The sequence below is a fragment of the Cynocephalus volans genome, chromosome 4 (genome assembly GCF_027409185.1).
Source record: "Cynocephalus volans isolate mCynVol1 chromosome 4, mCynVol1.pri, whole genome shotgun sequence".
Taxonomy (NCBI): domain Eukaryota; kingdom Metazoa; phylum Chordata; class Mammalia; order Dermoptera; family Cynocephalidae; genus Cynocephalus; species Cynocephalus volans.
In genome coordinates this window covers 129044751-129056491 of record NC_084463.1, presented here as the reverse complement: position 1 = coordinate 129056491, position 11741 = coordinate 129044751, and the positions used below count along the sequence as shown (strand labels likewise).

General features: G+C 40.1%; 1 protein-coding gene across 1 annotated transcript; it reads left to right on the top strand.

Moving 5' to 3' along the window:
• Window positions 1-3252: 3252 nt before the first annotated feature.
• Window positions 3253-5220, top strand: KCNA4 (potassium voltage-gated channel subfamily A member 4). Its single transcript, XM_063095475.1, has one exon. It carries the CDS (start codon window positions 3253-3255, stop codon window positions 5218-5220), a length of 1968 nt encoding a protein of 655 aa, XP_062951545.1.
• Window positions 5221-11741: the final 6521 nt, after the last annotated feature.

Sequence of the window (11741 nt, the reverse complement as noted above, 5' to 3'; positions counted from 1 at the left end):
GGCCCCTAAGAGTCAGCTTGAATAGATTCTCCTAACGGGGATACCTTGGAAAGGAAGAGAGATTTTAATCCAGTCTGGTTTGGTGGGGGGAATGATTTTCTTTTTCTTTTTTGTTTGTTTGTTTGTTTCTTTTCTTTTTTTTCCTTTAAAGATCAGGGATAGTGAGGTAACTGGTAGCCAATTAAAAGGAAGGAGATTTGTTTTTGTAGGGTAGAGGAGGGGGTTAGATTAATAAAAATTAACAAAACTAAATAAATAAATGAGAAATGATTTGGTGTAAATCAAGAAGAGGGTAGGTCTAGGTCTCCTGAAGAGTTGATGGTGAATTAGAAGACCCTCTTAATTCATGACCTTCTGGGAGTCAGTTGTGTGGGAGAGGGTGTGCATAGTATAAAAATACACAGGCACTTTGGTTACATTGAGTCTTCATTTAAATGGCATATTGTAACTGTTTTGGGGGGAGTTGGGGAGACACTGAGCAAACTCTGAGGCTATTTGGCATGTGCATTTGTAAAGGATGTTGGCCTGACATTCCAGTGAATGTAACCCCAAGGTGGTTTTGTAAGTAAGGATTTGGAGGCCTCCTGAGTATGAATATTTCAGAGTATGAGATGATGTTAGGAGTCAGGCAAAGGAAGGGTGATGTTATGTGAGATAGCTTCAAAGGTGTATTTTGGGGGTTTTGTGTCTGAGACAAGCTCCCCTCTTGCCTTAGGAGACTGTGTATGATTGGGAAGGCATGTATGATGGAGAAGCCCTGTGTTGGCCACTTCCCTGCTTGTCACTTCCTAAAACTCCAGTGTGTTTAGGCTGGTAGGCTGACAAGATCAGCAAGGAGCAGCAGGTGGTCAAGAGCTGCATCCTGTTAATGGCTTCAGAAAGCCATCTCTCTTATGCTTTCCAAGTGCTTCCAGTAATAGAAGCTGGTAGATGCCCTGAATTCTGACTGTAAGCATCGTCCCCAATTCTTTGCGTCACTCTGCATTCTTGGAAGTCTTGTTGGACAGAGAAAATTGAAGAAGCAAGGGGAGACAGGAGATTGGGGTAGGAGCTTTCATAAAGCCTGGCTGAAGAGATGAGTTAGCTGGATTTGGGAGAGCAAACTAAGAAAGAGGAAGGGCCAGGGATACCAGGTGACAATAGGAACAGATTGGGGATGTAAGGAACACATGATCAGGAAGTGGGAGATTGGAAATAAACATGGGAGAGAATAAACCTAAGATTACTAGAGATGGGGGGGAGGGAGGGAGGGAGCTGAGGGAAGGATATGGTGGGTAAAGGGCATAAAGAAAAATCATGATTTGTAATAATAAATATGCTAATAATAAAAAAATAAGAAAAAAACATTGGCAGAGAGAAAGAGAAAGAGAAGGGTGGAAGTTGGGGGATTGGAGATGTGGATTAAATTATGGGGGGGGAGAGTGATAGGCTGAGAACAAAGTCCATAAAAACTGGGATTTAAAAAATAAGGACATAGTTGAGAGGACTGTAGGAGGAACCACTGAGGTGAACATGGAGGAATTAAATGGAGAGAAGATAATTATTAGAGATGTGGAAACCAGGATGAGCTCCTAGGCTGTAGGCGGCTGGGAGTATTCAGGAGTCTGGGAAACAGAAAAACAACAGGGACATGCTTCAGGGACTCAGGGAATGCCAACTTAATACAGGTCATCGGTGAGACTCAGAATGTCCTGGGTGTCCTTACATTCTGTCTTTCCCCTACTTCAGGCAGTGGCATAAGTACATAAACATTTGGGGATGGGTAGACAAACAATAAGCATAGGTCACTGTCATGTTATTAGTAACTGTCAGTGTTTCTTGCCATTCATTGTGTACAAGACAGTGTGCTATTCCATCAACACCCATAATCTCGTCTCATTCTGACAAACGTGGGATGAGGGAGGTTGTATTATTATCTACACTTTGTAGATGAGGTAATTCAAGATAGTTCGAGTGGTGGGGTCTGCATTAAAGACATTTTTCTGACTTCCTCAATTCTGAATCAAAATAGAAAGGGATTGGAAGAGCACTTAATCCAGAAACATTTTATAACTGGAAATTTTCAAAAAATGCCTTGAGATAAATGAAGAATGGAAGCAACTGTAAAGTAACAGCATCATTACTGTGGAATGAAAAAGTGACAGTGAGAGTTAAGACCTGCTGTTGGTGAAGGGGGGAAGGAAGCAAGAGCCATGTGAGCTGAGAGTGGAGAGAGGAAAAATAATTGAGTTGCCATGAAAATAGACTGAGTTGAAATAATAACCAAAGAATGAGGAAAGAAGGATGTGTGGGGAAAATGAGATTTGAGAATAGCCTACCCCATACCCTTGAAAATTCATGGTCGCTTGATGTGTTAGATGATTTGCTTGAGGACAGGGGAATGAAGTGTATGCAAAGTAACGTGCTCAGTTTGCTCTTTATGATTTGATTCCTCTTTTTATTTTTTCTCCTGTGCTTGTTTCCAATCCTTTTTCAGGTGAAGTGCTGCTTCTGCATGATTTTAGCCAAAGGATGCTCTGCATTTCCTTGCTTTTCATGGAGACCTCAAAGCTGGTTTTGCCTCGGCTGACACCTCATCTTGCACCTTCTCTACCTCCCAAGGTCTTTGCCTCTATCTATAGTCTGGCATTGCCCCTGGGTCCAGGGAGCCTTTGACAAACTTAAGGAGAGAGGCTGGAGAATCATCCTGATAGACTTTGAGCAGCAATGGCTGGACAGACCTCAAGCCACATCTTAACATGGGTCAATCCATCACTAGAAGGCAAGTGCTAAGACTAAAGGCTTATTTGCATTTTATTTAAATTTGATGGACTGAGCTTTTGACAATTTCCATGGCAGAAAAGTATATTTCATTTTCTAGGCACAACTGCTGGCTGTCAGATACTTGCTGCCTTTGAATCTTGCAGCATCATCACCAACCACATCCCAGACACGCTTCCAAATTTGGGCATCTATCCCAAAACATAGGCATTTGGGAGACCCCAACAATTTCACATAGGCTTAAGAACGCTAGGCTATTTATCTCGACCAGCCAAGCTCTGGAGAACAGTGTTGAATCCGTAAGGAGAGAGCATGGGGCGTGCTGATTTAAAAACAGAAAATGCAAAGTTGGACTGAAAATATCCTTGTCTTCCAAGCAATCTGCTTAAGGGTTCCAAACTTACCTTAATTTGGTAAGAAAAGAAGCTGCCCTATTTTTCTGTCTACTTCTTCTTCTACAATTGGAACCAGCCATTTCCCAAAACCACCACCATGGAGGTTGCAATGGTGAGTGCAGAGAGCTCAGGGTGCAACAGTCACATGCCTTATGGTTATGCAGCCCAGGCCCGGGCCCGGGAGCGGGAGAGGCTTGCTCACTCCAGGGCTGCTGCGGCAGCTGCTGTTGCAGCGGCCACGGCTGCTGTCGAAGGCAGTGGGGGTTCTGGCGGGGGCTCCCACCACCACCATCATTCACGTGGGGCCTGCACCTGCCACGACCCTCAGAGCAGCCGCGGTAGTCGCAAGAGGAGGCGACCGCGGCCTGAGAAGAAGAAAGCTCACCACCGGCAGAGCAGCTTTCCTCACTGCTCCGACCTGATGCCCAGTGGTTCTGAGGAGAAGATCCTGAGGGAGCTGAGTGAGGAAGAGGAAGAGGAGGACGAGGAAGAGGAGGACGAGGAAGAGGAGGGGCGGTTTTACTACAGTGAGGACGACCCTGGTGATGAATGTTCCTACACCGACCTGCTGCCTCAGGATGATGGGGGAGGCGGTGGCTACAGCTCAGTCCGCTACAGTGACTGTTGTGAGCGCGTGGTGATCAATGTGTCAGGCCTACGCTTTGAGACCCAGATGAAAACTCTGGCTCAGTTTCCAGAGACTTTGTTGGGGGACCCTGAGAAGAGGACTCAGTACTTTGACCCTTTGCGCAACGAGTATTTTTTTGACAGGAACCGGCCCAGCTTTGATGCCATCTTATATTATTATCAATCAGGAGGCCGCCTGAAGAGGCCGGTCAATGTCCCCTTTGATATCTTCACTGAGGAGGTGAAGTTCTACCAGCTGGGAGAGGAGGCCCTGCTCAAGTTTCGGGAGGATGAGGGCTTCGTGAGAGAGGAGGAGGACAGGGCCCTGCCAGAGAATGAATTCAAGAAGCAGATTTGGCTTCTCTTTGAATATCCAGAGAGCTCCAGTCCTGCAAGGGGCATAGCCATCGTGTCCGTCCTAGTCATCTTAATCTCCATTGTCATCTTTTGCCTGGAAACCTTGCCCGAGTTCAGGGACGACAGGGATCTGGTCATGGCACTCAGTGCTGGTGGGCACAGTGGGTTGTTGAACGACACCTCGGCACCTCACCCGGAGAACTCAGGGCACACGATATTCAACGACCCCTTCTTCATTGTGGAGACGGTGTGTATTGTGTGGTTTTCCTTTGAGTTCGTGGTTCGCTGCTTTGCTTGTCCCAGCCAAGCGCTCTTCTTCAAGAACATCATGAACATCATCGACATTGTCTCCATTTTGCCTTACTTCATCACACTGGGCACCGACCTGGCCCAGCAGCAGGGGGGTGGCAACGGTCAGCAGCAGCAGGCCATGTCCTTTGCCATCCTCAGGATCATTCGTCTGGTCCGAGTATTCCGGATCTTCAAACTCTCCAGGCACTCCAAAGGCCTGCAGATCCTAGGCCACACCCTCAGAGCCAGCATGCGGGAGCTGGGCCTTCTGATCTTCTTCCTCTTCATTGGGGTCATCCTCTTTTCCAGCGCTGTGTATTTCGCAGAGGCGGATGAACCTACCACTCACTTCCAAAGCATCCCAGATGCGTTTTGGTGGGCTGTGGTGACCATGACAACTGTGGGCTATGGGGACATGAAGCCCATCACCGTGGGGGGCAAGATCGTGGGGTCCCTGTGTGCCATTGCGGGTGTCTTAACCATTGCTTTGCCAGTGCCAGTGATTGTCTCTAACTTTAACTATTTCTACCACAGAGAGACTGAAAATGAGGAACAGACACAGCTGACACAGAATGCAGTCAGTTGCCCATACCTCCCTTCTAATTTGCTCAAGAAATTTCGGAGCTCTACTTCTTCTTCCCTGGGGGACAAGTCAGAGTATCTAGAGATGGAAGAAGGAGTTAAGGAATCTCTGTGTGCAAAGGAGGATAAGTGTCAGGGAAAGGGGGATGACAGTGAGACAGATAAAAACAACTGTTCTAACGCGAAGGCCGTGGAGACAGATGTGTGAATCGATCATTCCACCTGCCACTGCCTCCCCACCCCAGCACTTCCAGATATACTTATGCATAGAGAGTGCAGTGATGAAAATGAAATATGCAAATGAGTCCAATGCATACAGTAGTTCGCCATTTAATGGTTACACATGGCATAATTGTTACTAAACTTGCATTACATATCAAATAAATGATATGTCTTGGAGAAGAGGGAGGCTTAAATAGGAGCAAATCTATCTTTATATTTTTTATTAGAATGCAAGAATTTTGCACATTCGCTGGAAATGATGTTAACAGTAAAGATGGGTCCACGAAGAGGCTGCGTGTGTGTGTGTGTACGTGTGTGTGTAAGTAAATTGTCAACATTGTTAGTAATTGTGCAGTGATGGGAAAAGTTGGCATTTTGAAGTATTTACTATGTAAGAACTAATGAATTTGAACAGTCATTTATCAGTGCTTTAATAGCATCTCATATGTCTTTGGATTCTGTAGTCGTTTTTTAAAAATTGTAAGAATTACTGTGTAGAAAAAAGAAGAAAGTAAATTATTTAATAGAATATAGGTCACAATTTTATCTTGGATTTAATTAAAGTTTATTTTTAACTGGAAATTAACTTTTAAAAAGGCTGCAGGGGCCCTTAGAAATTGATTATATTTTATTATTAGTTTGGGGAAGATATGACAGCAAATGCCTATTATGGAAGAAATGAAATTGGAGAAAACGTAACAAGTTTTGTTCACAGGTAACAGGACTGGAATTTTTTTCCCTTTGCACTACTTTATATATTGGAGATTGAGAGAGACTTCATCCTGTGAATGTTTACTAATGTAACAGTTCAATGACAATCACTGGAAGAATGATTTCTTAGTCTTAATTTATTGTTCTCTTCGTTTCTTTGTGTGAGACTAATGACCACGCAGATAACAGCACATGGTCCTCTCCTCTTTTAAAATATAAATAACTGATCTACAAAGGGACTATGAAGTAAAATTTAGCAACTGAATATTCTGAAATTGGTCTGTTGCAGTGATGCTTCTAAAACCATACTATTTTAATTATCCTTTTGCCTTTGAAATCCAGAATAATTTAACCAAAATTAATGCATGCACTGAAAAATTTTTTGAAGAGATAAGATGCCCAGCAGCTCCAGTGATTATGGCTTAAGATCTTTCTATTAAATGTACAACATAAATGCTAGAATTATTAAGTTTATTTTTTTGTGTAGCTACATAAGAGCAGATTGTGGGATTCGTCTCAGATTTTAGCATCCTGTTGCTAAAATGGATATAAAGAATTGTGCCAAAACGTTTGGTTTCAACATCACCAACATTGTCATCTTTATTAAAGGAATGTATGACATGTAAAACTGCATTTAACTCACGACAAGGTGTCCTAGTGAGGTAACAACTAGTGGTAGGCCTTACACTATTAAGTCATAATGAGATATAGGCTAGAGGACTCTGAATACCTAAGAGGACTTATTCTCCAATGTTCCTTTAACTTCTCTTCTTTATAAAAGGGTTGTTGTGAGCTTAGGGGGAAAAAATGACTGTCTCGGCACATAATGAACTGTGAACTGAAAAACAAAAGCAAAACAAAAAGCAAAAACCTAGAATAGCCTTTCTCAAGCTTTCTTAACCCAGGCCATCATCTGATAATGATAGAAATCTTACCCCTCCTTATGATATTTGAAATTCAAAGTAAATCCAGTGTGAGGGTTAAAAGTAAAGCTGTACTCTTCTCCCCACGCTTTTCCCACCTCTTGAAGAGAAACAGTTTTCTAGCATACCATTTGATGAATGAGAAGCAGCAAGCAGAGAAGTTGGTTGAATGTAAAGGCCAAAAATTAATAGTGGACAATAGACAGTGACAAAACAAAGAAATGCCATCTTATGAGACTTCAAAGATGGCATATGTTGTATTTGGAGCAAAATGCAACAAGCGTTAGACTAGGGGGAAGCCTATTTGGGTTGGTCCCCATTCATTTAGAAAAGTGACTTAACATCTCTGTACCCAGATTTTCTGATTGGTAAAAAAAGGAGTACACAAAACACGTTATAGCACAGAGTTATGGAAAGCAAATGAGAGCGCATAAAGGCTCTGAAATATTGAGTTCCACATAAATGCCTGAGGTTATGTCTAAATTGTTTAATCTTCCTCTGGGAGGGAAAGGGATTTAAAACTTGAGTTACACATACTTTATTAGGATATTGTAAAAGTCATGGGACATTTCTTTAACTTTGAGGTTACAAGAAGTTGACTTTCAGACATTCTGTCACTGAATACTTACTGGAGTTTCTTCTGTAGGGGGAAGATCCCAGGCATGTCATGGTATAGAAAGTTGACTCTGTGGACAAGGGACTATGTATCTTATGCTATACCCAACTAGGTCAGATTATATTTTAAAATAATTTAAGAGTTCTCTAGCATAGGATGTTTACATGAGCATTGAATGTTGAATATTCTGTAATAACAACAGCAATAATTTGTCTATGTCTGGAAGGGTAAATGTATTTTATTGTTTCCATGACACGTTTATTTATTTTTTTTTAAATCTGGGAAGTTAAATTTAGTTGATGGTACATATTCCATTGATAATTCTGAGAATCCAGGAAATATAGTTATTTGGTGGATCCTGGGGTTTGTCTTTATCTCCTTTTTTTTTTTTTTAAGGGTAAGAAGTTCAAGAAGTGACAGTCATGGGCTTTCAAACCAAATATTATTAGGTTATCACTAAACATAATCTTTCCCCCTTTCAAGATGCATTTATTTTAAGGATCTGGATTTTGATTCCACACTGAGAAGGAAGCTTTTAAACCCTCAAGACTTGTGTAGGGACACTTCTGTATGAAGACAGAATGTCCAGTGCAGCTATAAATCTATAGTGTTTTTTCAAGTCAAAGCTGTGCAAAGTGCTTTAGAACTGTTTGTGAAAATTTTGTACTGAGGAATATGCTTCCTGGGACTATTTGTAACAAATTTAGGAATCTGTATTTTCTTAGAGGCCACCATACACATTAGGTTGTAAGATAAGAGGAGTGACCCCATTTAGAGATCTGAATTCTTGGAATCTGGGATCCTTTAGTTACATTTCAGATAATAGTAAATGTTACCAAAAGCACACTAGTTGAGGGTCATCCTAATCAGAGTCTTTTCAAGGATGGATGCCTTATTTTCTCTTTCAAATGCCTGAAAAGGAAACAGTTGTGCATAACAGTTATGGGGAAGAGAGGAGGATTAAAAATATTCCTTTTGATTTCTGTGAAAGGGAGATAGTGGTGCCAGAAGAATGACAGCTGGTCTAGGGAGTCCGGGGTTGGCTTGTTAACTGTGGGCAAATCATTTCCTCTTGTTGATTAGCAGGTTTTTAAAAACATTATTTTTGTTTATTTGTTAATTAATTAAATTTTTTTAAGTGTAAAATCAGAATGGTGGGCACTGAGCTACATTATCACTTGGTCCCTTTCAGTACCGAAATCCTACTGTGAGTTGAAGGGAGTATTAGGCTAGCTTGATATTTTCTAAGTACTGCTTAAGTCAGACCAGCCTTGATTTTGTAGTTAAGCAGGAAGAGCCAAATAGTTTTAAAATCTCACTGTTAAGTTAAATGCAGAACAAGGAACTTGAGTTTGAAGTTTTTTAGAGTGTAAACTAAGCTGAATGAATAGATATATTTTGAAGCTGCTTATTTTAATGTCTTCTAAAGGGAAGGGATTCAGTGAATGAAAAATAACTCCTCAGTTTTTGATTGAATACATATGGTGAAAGTTGATAAGTAAACATTTGATTTCTTGCTTTGTTATAGTGTAGTCCTATCAGTAAACAGTATATCGACCTATGCTGGGGAACTCATTTTATGACTAGGCACATGTAGTATTTCACAAGTGCTACTGCTTTCCTTGTTGAATTTGTTTTAAAGATGATTGCTGAAGCTTTGTGAAAATCTTTTCTTTTTCTTTTTTTTGGTAATCTACCAATCTACCTGCTCATCTACTGTGAAATTCTTATCATTAAGCATGTGTTGAAGTAGAACCCAATATGTGAATAAGAAATACCAAAGGAAAATACTCTAAATTAAGATATATATTTTCCTATTTTTAAAAAGTCAATATTAACCAATGGAAAATTACTTTTAATCACATTGGAATCATAAACAGTAGCACCCCCACCTTCTACAGAATCAGTGGTATTCTCCTCGTTAATTTTCAGGGTTTTGGTGTATCTTTACCACTATCATGGCAGCTTTTACAAGGTCAAGTGAGAAATATATCTAGATTCAGTTTATATTTTTAAGTGAACCTGTGGTAGTGTGCTCATGTACATGATGCAGAGTGTAACATCCCTGTTATGTGTGTGTGTTTATTTATTTTTTTATTGATAGAATTTAGAATGATTACAGGGTGTCATTCAGTGACAAAAGGGCCCGTTCCAGGAAATCTTCCTGACCCAAAAGTCATTCTGAATTCTTCAAGGGACATTTGATGTGAACAAAAGGTACCTCTTGGTTTTCCTGTCTGAAAAGAAACTTGACTCTAAGCACAGGATCTAACAGACAATGTAGCTGCTGCAGGTTAGAAGACAATCCTACTGTTTAGCATGGAAATCAGTATTCCTATTTAAGAGAAGGTTGATGGAGTGGTTTGTGTTCAAGATTGAAGAAGCAGAGCTATTTTTACAGTAAATGGGAGTATGTGCTTCTGAGAAGTAAATTAAGATTAGGACTGTGATATGAGTTTTATTTCTGGCTTGGTTTTCTGTTTCCATAGCAGTCCCAATTTCTCCCAGTATCTTTTTCATAAAAGTGTGCTGATGCATATGGCCTAATTTGAGGTTCAGAAAATATGGTCACCTTATTTATGGGTAAAGAAATTAATCGCAGGGCCAGAGTTGGTTGCTTTGAAAGACATTTCACATTTTTAATGAGCTGTGGCTGTGAGATCCAAGCATCCCCCTTTCAGGCTCGTGGGACAGGAGTAGATGTATAAAACAAATAATGTGTTAAATCTGAAGTCCTTGTATCATCTTGGAAAGCATATTTCCAGATTTACTGGTCGTAGTATTGCTGACCTAAGGTTAAGTGTTTGATTCATTTGTTGTCATTGCTATCTTGGAAGGAGAATTTGTATTCAGAATACCAGGAGCTTAATGATTTTGGTAGCTAATCCACAGTCAACTCTTGCTCTCTGACCTGCAAATGATGTTTTGTACATTATCTGTACCTGGTTTCTCACCTGAGATTGACTTTACTCAGGCTCAGAATGCCGCTGTCTTCTGTTTAACAGTCAGTTCAGAAAATGTAAAATCATAAAAAGATAAAACAATGCACTGCAAAGAAACAACGAAAACACCAGAACTGAAAAGCCAAGCAAAACCTAACCAGCAAGCCAAGTCTGTTGTTCAAATCCATATGTCACATATATCAGAAGTAAATATGAAGGATTTAGGGATAAACTTTGTCATGGCTTCTCACTGTTAACAGAGATAACCAAGAGGTGACTGTTGTAATGGATGACATAGCAGAAACAAGCAACTGAACAAATATACAAATGAACATTTTCTGTGAAAATGATAGAAATGCCAACCCACTTAGCAGTGGTCTTAGTGGTAATTATTAGGAATGACTAATAAACATGGAAAATATGCTGGATTTTTTCCAGATATTGGTATAATGTGAAAGTATATTTGGGTTGTTTTTTCATGATTCTGTAGATCAAGGGTGTATTTTCAAAGTCAAAGAGCAGGAAGGCACTTTTATCCATAGCTTCTTAAGCTACTGGTTTTGAGGGGTCAGTAACCTCTCTAAATCAGTCAAAGCAGTTAAATAGATAGCCCTTGTGGATATCAACTAAAGCTGTGCCAGTGCTGAGCCAAAGAATTATATTTGTTTCACAATAATTATGTTAATATATATTTATATGTTTACGTATATTACGTATTTCATATTCTGTCTTTTTTCTGGCAAGAGATATATAAGCAAAATGAATGGTTTAAGGTATTTCTTTTTTTTTTCTTTTAAAATGTATTTTTAATTGTGCATTATATGTGGGGTACAGTGTGTTGTCTCAATACATGCATATGTTTCTCAATAATTCACTTAGGGTAGATAGCATATCTATTACATAAACATTTATCTTTTCTTTGTGGTGATTACATTTGAGATCTTCTTTTCTAGCGATCTAGAAGTATACAACACAATATTATTAGCTATAGTCAGTCCAAGGCACCAGAACTTACTCTTCCCATCTACCTGAATTTTGTACTCACTAATCCACCTCTTCCCTCCCCTTTCCCATTTTCTTCCCAGCCCTTAGTAATTACTATTCTACTCTCTACGTCTATGAGAATAAATTTTGGGTTTTTTTTTTTTTAATTTTATTTTGTCGATATACATTGTGGCTGATTATTGCTCCCCATCACCAAAACCTCCCTCCCTTCTCCCTCCCCCCCGCAACAATGTCCTTTCTGTTTGCTGGTAGTATCAACTTCAAGTAATTGTGGTTGTTATATCTTCTTCCCCCCCCCCGGTTTTTTTTT

Coding starts and splice junctions, on each gene's coding strand:
- KCNA4 (XM_063095475.1), top strand. CDS start 3,253: ATGGAGGTTGCAATGGTGAGTGCAGAGAGCTCAGGGTGCAACAGTCAC.